The following is a 16,653-nucleotide window of genomic DNA, read 5'->3' as shown; positions in this document are numbered from 1 at the left end:
CATTAAATGCATATTCTTTTACTTTTTTCTTTTTATTTGTTATTGTTATTACTATTATGTTCCAAGATACAGTTTTGTGAGTATGGAGATTCTTCCATTCATCTCCCCTTTGTCCCTCCTGGTTCTCCCCCCATCATTTTTACCCATATTTTCACAGTAATATAGTCCTTTAGTAACAGTTACAAGCTTAACTTGTACTATCTATGTGTTTTAAGGCATTGTAGGTATAGGCAAAGGTAGGGCATTCTAGCTTCATACTGCTGACGTATTTTTAACTGTATCATTGGGAGTCCTTTTATTCAGGAGTAGAGATGCATACTGCAATGTATCTTCACCGCCCAGTATACTAGTTTCCATTATACACTTAATCTATGAGAATACATGCATATACTTGATTGAGTGTATATCTAAGTATGCACAATTCATCTATCATTAGATGAATTGCACTTTGTAAACTTCAAATACCCTGTTTTTGAGAAGACACAGGAATTTATTACAGCATAATTTCAGAGTTCAGAAGGAAAGGTAACACATATTTAAGCTTACCTTCAGGACGATTATCCTTTTTGCGAGCACCAAGACGGTGCGCTTCATTTTCTGAGTCAAGGTGGTCTCTTTCACTGAGAGTTGCAGCAGTGCACTCTTTTTCACTGTCAGATTCTGTGGAAGGGCTTTCTTCCTCTTGAATAGTTTCAAGTCGTGTTCTTTGAAATTGCAGATGCCACGGTTCTTTCTGCACCGCCATCAGGTGTTGTTCACTTTCAGACTTCTTCTGAGGTCCTTTTATTTCAGAATCTGCTCGCTGTTTTTTGGAATGAGAGTCTGCTGGATGGCCTTCAAAGCTATCTAGATGTTTTTGAATGTCATCCTGACATCTTCCAGCGCTATCCTCGGGTCTTGCAGACTTATGCTGTAGTGTTCCGAAGCTGCCACTGTCAACGAGCAGGGGTTCTGTTTCACAGTCCATCCAATATCTTTCAGATTCATATCTGAGGTCCCGGGAGAATTCGTCAAAACCTGAGATCTTCTGGAAATCTTCTTCCTTTATTATGTCCTTCACAATATCAGAGGCTATCTTTTGGCTTCGAGTTTCTAATTCCATTGAACTTCCTTCAGACCCGTTATCGATCCAGAGTCCCTCACTCTCTGTGCTCAATTCATATGTTTTAGTATCCAGGAGACATTTCACAGCTGTTGAGGTTAGACCAAAGTTTTCTGAGCCTGTTCTATGGGGCACAGAGTCAGAGCCCATCATGTATCTATTAGATACAGTCTGTTGATCTTTTTCTTCAGTTGTGCATTGTATTCCAGAATCAGAAGCTGAATCCATTCTTTCTGTGTCTATCACATATCTCTCAGAATCGGGGATATTCCAGATATTAACGGTCTCTACCAATTTGCTTTCAGATTCAATCATGCGTTTTATAGAATCTGAGGCCATTTGGCGTTTTTCTGCCTTTGTTGAGTGTTTCACAAACGCCAAGGCCATGGGATTTTTTTCTGAGTTAGACTCCGTTTCAGGTCTTTCATTATCCGAGTTCATTAGATATCTGTCAGAGTCAGAGTCTTCTAAGCCTTTATCTGAATCTGAGTCTCCCCAATATTTCAGAGAGTCAGAGTCCCCTTGACATTGCTCAACTCTCACAAGGTATTGTTTCAACTCTACAACTTGTTCAGCAGAGCCTGAAGCTGTCTGGGGTTTTTCTCCTTCTGGAAGCTGCTTGACAGAGTCTGAGACACTCAGACATTTTCTAATGCCTTCACTCATTCCCCATATTATTGAGTTCAACTCTTTCGAGTATTGTTCTAAGCCAGAGTCTGAATCAATGCCTCTATCGGAGTCAGAATCAATGAAACATTTTTCAGAGCCAGAGTCCATAGGTGGGGTGTCACTTTCAATAATTGTTAGGTCTTGGAGACTTTTAAATTCAAAGGAACTAGCTGAAATTTTAGAACCTTTTGTATGAGAAACTTCTGTTTCAGATTTATTTTCATCATCATGCTGTAGCTCAAGTTTTCTTTTATTACTTGAAGAAAAGACAAACAGGAATATTTGTTAAAATGTTCACCAAATATTAGCAAATTTCTTCACTATTCTTAGTGCTCTATCTAAAAGTATCATATATTACACACTTTCAGTTGTTAGAACAGAGCAAGCAAGATATCATACTAAGCTTCTTGTGAGAAAATTGGAAAAATTTTGTCCTATGCAGATTTCACATTCATTCCACCTTCCCTCACATTAACCATTTCCAACACACCTGAAAATAATTGCTTGATTAAGTACCTTCCTCAAGATATACCCCCCCTTTTTCCTGGTCTTTATACATCAGTGATCTTTATTTTTGGAACTGAATGTCATAGTTAAACTGTATTGTAAAAATAAATAAAACATGTTCTTCTGTAAGTTAAGATTATATTTATATAGACCTAATTACCAGTGAGGCTCACCTTGGAGTGCTGAGTCTTTCTAAAGAGAGAAACTCAGATCTTTCAGATGCTCTCTCATTTTGAAGGTACATATCTTGAAAGGTAAATGTAAGTTCTCTTGATGAACTAGTTGTAGCTATTACCTGCAAAGAAAAATTTAATACAAAGTTGTAATTTTCAGCTGCATTTAACATGAAACACAGTATATACAAGTTATTAAACAAAGGAAAAAAATTCTGCTTTACTTGTTGCACTTGTGTTTGACCTAATAATGGCAATGAGAATCTCTTTCAAAGTGAAATTTCAAAATTGGTATTTAATATAAAAGCAGGCATGGTGGACAATTGTGTGGTATCTTCCTAGATTATGCATTTCCAAGAGCTAAAAGCCACTCTCAAATTCCACATTGTTGGCACCTAGTCCCTTGGTTGGGCAGGTAAGCAGCATTTAACCTGAATGTGATTTACTCACCCATGTATTAGTGTTGAAACAGTAAGCCATGTAAAGGTTAGACCTGGTTATTCCATGGGAGCTGGACCCTTATAAATGGATTAATGTTGGTCTGGCAGAATCGGTTATCCTAAATGAGTGGGTTATTATGGAAGAATGAGGCCAACCCCTGCTCCCCAGTCACTTGTTTAAATTCCCTTACAAGTGACCTTTGTGCAAGTAGCCAGGTCCGTTTCCTACTTCTATACCACGTTGTAATACCACTAGGGATTTCTTGCCAGGGTGATGGCACCATGTTTTCTGGAATTTCCAACCATATGAACTGTGAGTCAAATACACTACTTTTCTTGGGTATAGTCTGCCAATTATTCAACCAGATCAATGTTTCTTAAACTGAGCTGTACTTACTTACGAAAGCCTGTTGAAAATAGCTGGAATATGTGATTTTTTTCTTTGTTGGTAAATTATAAATAGGCACTATTTGTAATGACACTTTTCTACTTTTCCAAAGCAAACCTTTAAGGAAAGATACAATATACTATCATGGGGATGGCATATAGGAAATTGAATAGTGAAGTTCAGTGAGATATGAGTTTTATTTCCTCTGGAAAGGAAGTCAATTTTAAAAAGCTTAATTTTTCAGTGGACCAAAACCAATTCACCACCTGCTTTTGCATGATTCAAGAGCAAAGGATGCAATTTTCACATTTTCATAAAAGTTAAAAAAATTGTATCAGATCAGCATTGAGAAAAGTTACTTCAAGAAATTAGGACATCTTTACCTAGCATAAAAAGTCCAAAATATATACTGATCCTTTACAGAAATTTGTCAACCTCTCAAATGGACCATCTCTAAGGACTTTCCTAATTATAAGCCAATGAGTCTATGCCTTTATGCAAGACAAAAATACCTATAAGCATCCTGAGATGACTTTTTCTTATAAGAAATGACCAATCTGCTTAAACTGCTGATAATGTGCATGCTTTTTTGTATTTTCAAAAACTATTTCATCAATATGCAAAACTTGGACATTGTTATGAAACCATCAGATATTTTAATTTCTATACTATATGTATATATTATACCCTACATGCATATGCTATATACATAATACTATATGTATATGTTACCCTATGACAGCACAAACTGAAAAAAAAAAAGACTGAACAGTGTCAAATTTAAAAGGTAGTTTCCTTTAGAAATAATCTACAACTTGTATTATGTGGCAAGGGAATTTACAAGTTTTCATAAGAAGTGTTCGCTCAGGATCCTGTCATTTGGACTGAAGAAAATGATCAAATTTACTCATAATGATGGGATCAAGCTTTCAACATAAGTAAATAATATACTATTTCATTAGAAAGAGTGAGAGAGAGAGAGAGAGAGAGAGAGAGAGAGAGAAACACACTTCTATTTGCTGTTTTACTTCCCACATACAGGCAATAAATAGCCTGGGCTTGGCTAGGTCCAAGATGGAGCAGACAGTTTTCTCAGATCTCCCGTGTGTGTCATGGAATCAACTACCCTTATCTGCTGCCTCCCAGTATGTGCATTAGACTAAAGCTGGAATCAGGGTCAGAGCTGGATAGGAATCCTGACACTAAAATCTGAGATGAAGGTTTCTCAGTCATCAAGCCAAATACCTTCCCCTACATCAAACTTTTAAAGAAGAAATATGATCAATTCTGCACATTTCTTTCAGAAAACATTAAGAGTAATACCATGTTTCGAATTGTTTAGCAAGGCTATTATTACTCCAACAAAAACCAGAAAAAGAAGCAAAATTATATACGGACAGAATATTCATGATAAATTCACATATAACAATTATTAATGTTCTCAGTGTTGTGGTGTGGTGGATTAAGCCACCGATTGTCACATTAGTATTTCCTATCAGAGTGATAATTTCATTCTTGACTGCTGTGCTTCTGATCCAGCTTCTTGTGAATCCATCTGGGAAGGCAGAAGAAGATGGTCCAAGTACTTAGGCCTCTGTCAGGGTGGATTTTCAGGCTCTTGGCGTTAGCCTGGCTCAGACCTGGCTATTATGGCCATTTAGAGAGTTAATCAGTGGATGGAAAATGTTTTTGTTTCTTCCCTCACAATTTTCCTCCCTGCCTCCATCTTACAGCCACTTTGGAAGATAGTATGGCAGTTTTTACAAAGCTAAACCTTTTAGTTTTTTACAAAGCTAAACCATATTATTCTAGCAGTCACGATTCTTTAGATTTCCCTAAATGAATTAAAAGCTTATTTACATACAAAAACCTCCTCAGAAATATCTGTATCAGCTGTATTTATAATTTCCACAAGCTGGGAATTTCATTTATATAGGTGGATTCATATAGATGTGACTTAGAAATCAGTCTGTGCATGTCCTCAGGTAGTCATCAGCCGAGAAAGTACTCTAGCATCACAACCTGATATTTAAGAAATAATATTCCTCACAGAGTAAAGTAATTCCACATTAGACTTTTTATATGGTACATGAAGTGACTGTGGATACTCAGGAATTCTCACAATATTCCTTAAATGCTAGGGTTTTCCTGCATCTTTCTGCTTTCACAACATAGACTTCAGTGATTAAGCATTAGCCAATCTGACTTTTAAAAAATTTATTTATTATTTTTAATTCATTAATTACATTGTATTATGTGACACAGTTTCATAGGTACTTGGATTCTCTCCACCCCTCCCCAAACCCTCCCACCATGGTGGATTCCTCCACCTTGTTGCATAACCACAGTTCAAGTTCAGTTGAGATTCCCCCATTGCAAGCATATACCAAACATAGAGTCCAGCATCTTTTTGTCCAGTCAAGTTCAACTAGCCAATCTGACTTTTATAGCTGCCAACATTTTTATTTTGCCTTTTTGAATCTCTGACAAAACCTCCTGTTTTCCATAGTGATTGTAAAACAAAAATTAATATTAACATGTTCAGCACGAACGAGATAAATATTTATTAACTGATATCTCTTGGAATACTGATGATGTTGATGACAAACAGTAATCATAAAAACAGAAATACTGAGCTGAGAAATCAGAGTCACAAAAAATTAGGTTACCATTTCTCCAGTTGTCTGTTCATGCCACATCATATTTTTAATAATCTTCTAGGTTAACAGAATTTAACACAATTATTGGACATAAAAAGCAGGGAACAATCACAAAATATATCATCAGCATTATAATTGTCATTGTGAATTTTATAAGTGCTATTGTGATTTTTTTCTTGGAAGTATACTTTGAGATAAAGTTAACTTCTTCAAAGTTTTAATTAAGGTCAACTATCACTAAAGATATTACTACTTACTCATGGAGAGGAAATTACTATAGGGCTTGGCATGGTAACCTAGTGGCTAAATCCTCGCCTTGCATGCACTAGGATGCCATATAGGAGCCGGTTTGCATCCCAGCTGCTCCATTTCCCATCCAGTTCCCTGCTTTTAGTCTGGGAAAGCAGTGGAGGATGGCCCAAAGCCTGGGGACCCTGCACCTGTGTGGTAGACCTGGAAGAAACTCCTGGCTTTGGATCAGCTCAGCTTGGCCATTGCGGCCACATGGGGAGTAACCCAGGGGATGGAGGATTTTTTTTTTCTGTATATCTACCCAAAAAAATCTTAAAAAAGAAGTCACTATAAATCAAAACTGCGGTTATAAAAAATGACAACATAGAATTCCCCAAAATGAGTTCTCCCTTATATATCTGAATAATGTACTCAAGTTTGTATAATAAAGAAAGCATTCCTTTCAAAAAGGAGCCTAGAGTACAGGTTGAGCATTCCTTATGTAAAATGCATTAGACCAAAACTGCTTCAGATTCCAGATTTTTTTCAAATTTTGGAATTTTTAATATACAATATTGATATCTTAGGGTGGTACTCAAGTCGAAACACTAAATTCATTTGTGTTTTTTATATACATTTGCACATAGTCTGAAGGTGGTTTAATACGTTATTTTTAGTACCTATGTTTTGTGTGCTTCACATGAAACTCAAATATAGAATTTTTTATTTGTGGTATCATGGTGATGATGCTTAAAATATTTTATACGTTAGAGCATTTAGGACTCAAGATTTTCAAAGTAGAATTATTGATCTATATGTTTTTCAATGATTAGAATAGCAAGCATAAATTTTTCATGAGCTATATCTAGGTAGTGCAGGTAAGAAATGACACAGTAAATGTCATACAAAATTTCCATCAATGCAAATATTATTTCTTAGTAAGAAAATAATTCAAACTTGAAATCTTGCATATATGCATTTAGGATGGGATTATAAATAAAATAACTTTTAAGAATGAGAGATTTTGAGAAATGATAGTGATAGTTTTGCTAGAGAATAGATGTTACAATTTAAAACTAACTTGACTGGGTAATTTTATTTTGTGCTATTGCTGACTGGACATGATCTCTGAGTCTCTTTTTTTTGCATAAAGAGTAAAGGCAAATTTGAAATCTATAGTGGGAAATAAAGAATGATAACATATCAAATAATAGTTACATAAGAGGTAAATCAATAAAACATCACATTTAAAAACTATTTTCTATAAATAATTATAATTAACAGCTGCTAATTCTCACTGAAGTTCATTTAGAGCACTATAAAGAAACATGTCAGGAAAATTTTTAGGGGTAGTAGAAATTTTAAGGGAGGTAGAACACAATCGTATTTTTTTTCATTTAAAGGGCAAAGAAAATAGTATTAGCTATAAACAGAAGCACGGTAGCAGAACAAAAGAAAACTTCTGGCAAAAGAGGAACATCATTCATTGATTATTAACCTTAGAAATTATCAAAGAAAAGTTGAATGAAGTCTATGAATTCCTTGGGATTTTCTTTTAAATTCTAACCTGATTTATCAAAAGACTTACATATCAAAAGAGAAATAAAAAGTTTAATAGGAAATTCTCTAGGGATACTTCATATCAGGAAGCACATCTGACAGAAAAAGAAAACTTGTTTTCTGATTTCCTCCCTTTGATTTTCAAGTGAAGACAGAAGTAGAAAATGATCTAAGAAACTAACAGGAGATCTGGGAACTATGGTTAGTCTCAGGCTAGTCTTGGTTAGACCAGGCTTGCCTATGTGCTAAAGATGCCCCTTGAATGGTTTCTTGTCTTCAAAACAGCATCTCATTTATCCTCAGAGAATGCTACTAGCTACCCCCACTATAATTTGGGAAGTGGGGTTGCTTCTCAATTAAGCAACATGGGCAACGATAAGGATAAGAAAAGAAATTATTAAATTTAATTAGTTGGGTTTAAATTATTTTTCATGAATGATAAAACAACTAGTTTGACTTTAGCCATATATTTAAATTTTTAACTGCCTTACAAACAATTCTTCCAAGCCCAACGCAGTGGCTCAAGGGTTAAATCCTCTCCTTGCATGCTCTGGGATCCCATAAAGGTGCCAGTTCATTTCCCAACTGCTCCACTTCCCATCCAGCTCCCTGTCTGTGGCCTGGGAATGCAGTGGAGGATGGCCCAAAGCCTTGGGACTTTACACCCATGTGGGAAACCCGGAGGAGGTTAGTGGCTCCTGGCTTAGTTTCAGCTCAGCTGCGGCCATTGTGGCTGCTCAAGGAATAAACCAGTGGATGGAACATCATTCTGTCTCTCCTCTCTGTGAATCTGCCTTTCCAATAAAAATAAATAAATCTTAACAGACATAACATCTTAAGAAACTGAACAAAGGAGCAACAGTTAAATTGCACCTTAAATCAGAGGCAGTGTTGTATTGTAGCAGGTAGAGCTGCCTCCTACAATGCTGACATTCCATATGGGCACTGATTCTTGTCCCAGATTCTTGCCAAGAGTGACATAGTCATAGCCTGGTACCAGGTGGAAGGTAGGGTCGAGGTGGGATGGTGCTGGTGGAGCTTGCACGTCAAAGCTCTTTTAAAAATTTGCTACAAGACCAGTGCTCTAACCCCTGAGCTATGAAAAAATGCTCAAGTTCCCTGGCAATAAGGGAAATCCAAATTAAAACATCAATGAGGTACCACCTAACGCCAGTAAGACTGGCCCACATGAATAAAAGCACCAACAACACTTGTTGGCGAGGTTGCGGGGAAAAGGGATCCCTATTCCACCTCTGGTGGGGCTGCAGGCTGGTACAGCCTCTATGGAAATCAGTATGGAGAATATTCAAACAACTCAAATTCAACATACCGTATGATCCAGCAATAGCACTCCTAGGAATATATCCAGAACACTTGTTTTATGAGAAATCAACATGCACTCCTATGTTCATAGCAGCACAATCAGTAATTGCAAAAACATGGAAACAACCAAAATGCCCATCAACAGAGGATTGGATAAGAAAGCTATGGTTCATCTACTCCATGGAATACTACTCAGCTATTAAAAAAAGCAAAATGCAGTTCTTTGTGGCCAAATGGGCCAAACTGGAAACCATAATGCTAAGGGAAATGAGCCAATCCCAAAAGGTTAAATACCACATGTTTGCCTTAATTTGAGATGATATGATGTTATGTATAACATGTTATGTTTTGAATGTTATATGATGTGTATAAACTAAAATTGAAGTATAGGTGAGGTGGTCACAGAAGGTGGCTAGGAACTCGCATTTACTTTTAACATATTGGTTACTCATTACTATGTCAATTAATTCCATAATGATGTAAATTTTTGCTGATGGTATGTTGGAGCTTTTAATTGACAGGGATGATACTCTGCTGGCTCTGTCTTCAGACCAGAACGGGTATACCTAAGAAGCCGTTGAACTTGACTGGACAATAAGATGCTGGACTCTATGTTTGGTATATGCTTGCAATGGGGGAATCTCAACTGAACTTGAACTGTGGTTATGCAACAAGGTGGAGGAATCCACCATGGTGGGAGGGTTTGGGGAGGGGTGGGGAGAACCCAAGTACCTATGAAACTGTGTCACATAATACAATGTAATTAATGAATTAAAAATCATAAATAATTAAAAAAAATTTGCTACAGCCATTTTGACCATTTGGGTAAGTAAACCAGTGGATGGAAGTTCTTACTCTGTATCTCCTCTCTGTAAATCTGCCTTTCTATTAAAAATAAGTAAATCTTCTTTCAAAAAACAATTCCTCCTGGGAAAATACCAGCTCTATTTATTTCAAACTGTTTCCTTTTCTTTGCATTTTTTCTTACAGAGTTTCAATTTTATAATCACTGAAATCAATTGAGTGTTATGGTCTTCATTTTCTCCTCTCATACAGATTTGTTTCTCTTTGTATAAAATGACATTGAACTCAAAACTCAAAGTAGGTCTAAAAACAGAAAACCAGTACCAATAAATCTTTCCCTACATTAATGCAGTCAAACTGTTTAACTAAATCATAGTATAGTATATGGTCAGCACTGCGTGTGTGTGTAGTTTTTTTTTCCCAGCAAATATAAACTTGTCTCCTTTATTTTTCTAATATAAACTTTGATGTGTTTTCTGTAAGACCCATATAAGATATCCCCTTTTACTTCCCTCTTCCATTACAGCATTAAAAATTAAGTTAGCAATAAAAAAGTTGTCTGGTAACTTCAATCTGCTATAAAACTTGTAGGAAAGTTTTGTTAACTGATTTCACAAAATGTATAGTTTAATAGCCACTGTATAGAATTAAGTTTTTTGGTTAAAAACCTGCAAATTTCCACAAAATAATTGTCAATTTCAATGATCTGCTCATATGTATCTGAGCTATGAAGTAGACCCAAGTGAAAATATTTAAGAAAATATGCTAAGATATTTCCAAGATTTCAATAATAATAAAAATATACTCAAGTTAATCTATTGATATAAGAAATAAAAAAACCAAGGAAATGAAAGAATGCTGATATTTCAATTTAATTCACATAAAGGTTGCTTAGCAAGATCACTTTCCCAACTCTAGTAAATGATGGATGTTGGATTAAGAGTTCAACTTGCTTATTAAGCAGGATTCAGGCACAAATATCTGGGATTGGAATGAGCTAGTCTGGCAACTGATGTCACTCAACACCACATTTCTCAAAAAAAATGACAATAAAATATGAATACATAATGTAATAAGTGTAATAAAAATGTACCCAATGTTATTAGATGATACACTAGTTTCTTGATAACAGTGGCTCTTACAGATGATGTGGAAAATTATGTCTTCCAATTCTCACATCTCCGACATTTTTTCCACTTATGAGATAGTATACATGTAATTTTGGAAAAGAAATCATATATAAACAACCCATCACAGTTGTAGAGTGCTTTAACAGTATGCTAATCACTGCCACTTAATACATACTTACCTAAATATCGGAAGGGAATATTTAATTGTGTTCACTTATTAACAAATAAGGAAAATTATCCAGTCTAGTTTTTTATGTTTTCTTTATGGGCATGACTAATAAGAATCCATAATTTCTCCATAAATGATGATTTCATATTTCTTTTTTTCTTCATTATGTGAATGTGCTGTGCTTCATTTTTTTGTTTTATAATTTCTTTCTTTTATGGTACAATTCCATAGGCTCAGGGATTTTCCCTCCCCCCTCCCCCAACTGACTTCCCCCATATTATTACAACAGTATAGTTCTTCAAACACAATCACAAGTACATCATTCTGCTGTTCAAGTGTGTCCCGATGCAACTGTTAAATACACATTGACAATAAGATGATGGATTTTCTGAGTTGTCTATGTCTATCCCATATTTCTCAAGACTCTCAGTAATTAGATCACACAATACAGACTAAAGCACTTCTCTCTTTGAAGAGAGCAACATTAAAGCATTCTCAAACAGAAAATATTAGTATGGATAATATGATGTCTTCCTATGTAAACGAGCTTCAAGCAAAACAGAACCTTTACAGGTTGCAACTTTAAAAACAAAGCTCTTTCTTTGATGTCTCGAGTTAATAAATCTGATTAACCATTAGTGGAATGTGAGCTTTGAATGATTTTCAAAAATGAAGATCCATTTACCCTGAGCTATTTTTATTTTTAACTGCTACTTTCTGAAACTAATTAAAAGTACTTGGATGATGTACCATCTATTGTCATAATACAATGTGACAGCAGCTGACCCATTTTTTTAAAAAGGATGTGGGGAATTCACTGTGTTGGAAATTTTCATTTGTTTCATTATAAATTTAAAATAATTTGGAATTGCTAAGATCTGACTCTAGCCAATGAAAAGGTAGGCATTTGCTTTGTGATGCAGAATAAGATGAAAAGAAACAGCAACAACAGAAAAAGAAACAGAGAAGTATTGCTTTAGAAACAATCCAAATGAAAAATCATTCACTGCAATTTCTAGTCACATTTTCATCAAAATCACTAATACTACAATATACTTCACATTTCTGTTAGTGGATTGTTGGAAGAGTTTGAAGTGTGAATAGGTGCACCTGTGAATCAATCTGTCTTTAGATAGCATTGTGCTAACCTCAAAGGACCAGAAGAAGCTACTTAGAATCACCAGTGTTTCTACGGACCGTTCAGGGCTCCTGGCTGTTGTTCTGATGACTTTGGATCCTGCGAGGAAGGATTTGGGCTTCTTCCATCCCATGTGGTAGATCCAAACAGGGGTGGGTGACCTCAGAGTTCTCGGCCTCCCTCCGAAGGCACACAACAGCCAGGAGCCCTGAGCGGTCCTCAGAAACAGAACAGTAAACTTCCTTCAGGACTAGGTAGAGGAGCTTTCTCTGGTCATTACTCAGTTCCAACTTTGGATCCCCACCCTCTCTTGCAATGACCATCAGGGTCACTCTGGAGAATCCCCCACCCCCCAAAAAGCAAACAAAAAAATTAGAATAGATAGACAGAGAACAACAAGGAAAGCTCAGAAATAGACAGGAAATGGTCAGCGTGAATTCATCTATTCCTTACTAGGCAGGACACAAAGATTAGTTACTCCTCACTAAAGTATAAGATTTCTCTGCACATCCCTCCTAAACATGCTCACCTAAACTGTTGACATATACTTTGTTACAGTTATAAGTCAGTTTAGACTATCCTAAACTGCTAAATACTAAAATGAAAATAGACACAAGATAGCTGAATAGTACCCTATAGCCATTTTAAGGTGTATAGCAGCCGGTTCTGTATATAAACTAAAATTGAAATGTCCATGAAGTAGTCACAGGATGTGGTTAAGAACTTGCATTTTTTAACATATTGGTTACTCAATACCATGTCAATTAATTCCATAATGTTGAAAAATTGTCGTTGATGTTATGTTGTGGCTTTTCATTGATCAGGATGATATTCTGCCAACTACTACCTTCTGACCAGAGATGGTCTCCCCAAGAAACCGTTGAATTTATCTGGACAAAAAGATGCTGGACTCTATGCTAGGTACATGTTTGCGAAGAAAGAATCTTGACTGAATTTGAAATGTAATACTGCAATAAGGTGGAGGAATCCACCATGGGGGGAGGTGTTGGGGGAAATCACAGAGCCTATGAAATTGTATCACATAATGCAATGTAATTAATAATAAAAAAGAAAGATGCAAAAAAAAAAAAGAATCACCAGTGTACCCACAAGTCCTTTCTTTCCTGAATCCTTGTCATTCTGAAGCCTTCTAAGAAGGGTGGTTGGTATAAATTTCAAGATTTGATAGCAGTTTTTTGGGGTAGTGTGAATATTTCTACTATGGTTGAAAAGAGGTGCAAACAAACTATCATGAGTAAGTTTTAATTAGCTCCAGTGCAATCCTGAGTCTTCCAGGGTGTGTATAGATCATGTTTTGAAAGCCATACTATATCCTTAAAGATATTTGTTTCAATTACTTTCCAAGCTAAACCAATAATTACCACATAAGAAGATTTTTATTGAGATAGAATTCACTGGCTACAAAATTAAATTAAAATGTAAAGTCCAGTGCTTTTCATATAGTTGTTAGTTACCATATAATTTTATAACACTCAACGTATCATAAAGAAATATAGTAACTCACAGTAGTCATTCTCTTTTCACCCCAACCCTTGCCAACTACTAATATATTCTACATTTAAAATTATTTTTATTTTTCTTATTATTTCCTCACTCCCTCCTTTTTTAAGAATATTTTTATTAGAAAAGCAGATTTACAGAGAGAAGGAAAGAGAGAGATCTGTCTGCTTATTCACTCCCCAAGTGGCCACTATGCCCAAAGCTAATATGATCTGAAGCCAGGAGCCACACTAGCCTCCTCCAGGTCTCCCATGTGGATGCAGGGTTCCAAGGCTTTGGATCATTCTCTACTGCTTTCCCAGGCCACAAGTAGGGAGCTGGATGGGAAGCAGGCTGCAAGGATTTGAACCGGCACCTTTATAGGATCCCAACGCGTGCAAGGTGAGGATTTAGCGGCCGGGCCATTGTGCGATCACTCACTCCCCATTTTTTACAAAGTATTTATTTAAAAGAGTGAGAGAGAGAGAGAGAGACAGAGAGGTAGAGGGAGAGAGACTGATATAGGAAAAGATCTTCTACCTGTCAGTTCACACCTAGATGGTTACAATGGCCTGTGCTGGGCCAGGTCTAATCCAAAAGCCAGGAGCTTCATCTGGATCTCATATTTGGGTGGCATGTTTCCAAACACGTGAACCTTCATCTGGTGCTTTTCCCAGGCCATTAGTAGTGATCTGGATTAGAAGTGGAGCAGTCAGGACACTTAACCAGTACCCATGTGGGATACTGGCATCAGACAGAAGCTTTACTTGCTATACTACAAAGGAAGCCTCTGGGACACTTAGTATAAATTCAGCCTGTTTGTGGATATTTTTTGTGCTGATTGTTTCATTTAACGTAGTATTTTCAAGACCTACCCACATTGTAGCATATACCAACACTTCCAATTACTGACTAAATAGTATCTCATTGCATAAGTATACTGCATATTGTTTATTCATCTGTCAGGTAGTAGATATTTGAGTTCCTTCCCCCGTTTTGGTTATTGTGAATCATGCTGCTATAACCATTAGTGTGCAAGTTACTGTGGAGGGGTCAGACAAAGGTTAAATTTTGCTCTGTAAACTGTCCAAAAATTAGGGAACTGTACACAATGTACTTAGATAGGTTTTAGTTAACACAATTTAAAGAAAAATCTTTATGCCCCCCCCCAAATGTAAGTAGAAATGTATACTGGAATACTCAAATTTACATCAGCTGAGCACTTTCTTTCCTGAAAATTCTGGAGAGACAAGACGTTACAAATTAAGAATTAGTATCTGATTTTGAGGGTTCAATAATCTAGCTGCAAGGATAAGGCACTATATTGAAAGCTGATGAAGTTATACACTATGTATTTAATAATAGTATACTTTAAATTTTTGTATATAGTGTAATTATAGGGAAAAAGCATTAGAAAACTCCATAAACTAAAACCATTGCATTATTTCTTTGATGAAGTCTTTTTTATTCAGGAATTGCGAAGGCTAAATTTTGACTGTAAGGATGTTCAAATGTAGAATTTGTTGCAATACAGAAGTAGAATAAAAAAGTAATCATGGGATTGGTTGTTTAACACATCAGTTAATATGGCATTTAGAATGTCCACTCCCATGTCAGGAAGCAGGTCTCTACTTTGGATCCCAGCTTCTTAACATTGTGTACTCTGAGAGGCAGTAGCAAATGATTCAAATAGTTGGGTCTTTTAAAACCACATGGGAGATGTGGACTGAACTCCCAGCCCCTAGTTTTGACTTCGGTGCAGCCCCACTCATTGCAGGTAATGAACCAGTAGATATGACCCATCTCTGTCTCCTTTTCTCTGCCTCTAAAATGAATGAACAAAAAAGGGAAATCCAGAGACCTCATGAAGCTGTCATTCTTTGTATACTGTGGTTACTTGCCAGTCTGTCATTTTCTCATCATCTTTTAATCTTTCAATACTCATTCTTTATATATATTATAACATCCAGTTTACATTTAGTGGCATTCTGCTTCCCAGTGTACTGTTATATATTGTAAAATGTCTTAAAACAAGTACCAGGATAACATATAGTTGCCAGCTCATGTCTCAGCTGCTCCACAACCCTTCCAACTCCCTGCTCGTGGCCTGAAAAAGCAGCAGAGAATCTACAAGACCTTGGCACCCTGCACCCATGTGGGAGACCCAGAAGAAGCTCCTGGCTCCTGGCTCCTGGCTGCAGATCAGCTAGGTTCTGGCTGCTGCAGTCATTTGGGGAGTGAATCCGTAAATGGAAGACCTTTCTCTCTGTCTCTTCTCTTTGTAAATCTGCCTTTCCAATAAAAATAGATGAATCTTAATAAAAACATAAAATTGAGGAACACAGCAGTTCTTTAATTCAGGGACATAGTTCTTGATGGAACAATGTTTGATATTCCAATAGCTTCAACCTGTCTAATGATTTTTCAGCCAACTGCATGCCAGAAACGTGATCTCATTTTTATATCTGTGTTCTTGATCTCTGACTTGGACATCTTTTTTTTATTATTCATTGATTACATTGTATTATGTGATACAGTTTCGTTGGGACTGGGAATCACCCCACCCCTCCCCCCGCCCTCCCCCCATGTGGAATATTCCACCTTGTTGCATATCCACTGATCAAGTACAGTTGAGATTCCCTCTTTGCAAGCATAAACTAAACATAGAGTCCAACATCTTATAGTGACTTGGACATCTTAACTCTGGATTGTCAGTAGGAAGATCTAGACACCTCCGGAGAATTTATGTAAATACGGAAGACACAGGCAACATGGAGCACTCTCTCTTTGTTTCCTTTGAACTTTCACATGTCATTTCTTAGTTCAAAGATTGGGCAAACAGAAGATAAACATTTCATA

At 36.4% G+C, this 16,653-nt stretch overlaps 1 protein-coding gene across 1 annotated transcript in view; it reads right to left on the bottom strand.

Moving 5' to 3' along the window:
• LOC101530799 (uncharacterized) overlaps nt 1–16,653 on the bottom strand; it is a 315,911-nt gene that overhangs the window by 132,710 nt on the left and 166,548 nt on the right. The window contains 2 exon segments of the mRNA XM_058659130.1: nt 547–2,027; nt 2,452–2,573. Coding sequence (XP_058515113.1) covers nt 547–2,027; nt 2,452–2,573 — 1,603 coding nt within the window.

This window comes from Ochotona princeps, chromosome X (genome assembly GCF_030435755.1).
Source record: "Ochotona princeps isolate mOchPri1 chromosome X, mOchPri1.hap1, whole genome shotgun sequence".
NCBI classification, from domain to species: Eukaryota; Metazoa; Chordata; class Mammalia; order Lagomorpha; family Ochotonidae; genus Ochotona; species Ochotona princeps.
Note: the sequence above shows the minus strand (reverse complement) of the source record. Positions and strands in the feature narration are given on the sequence as shown.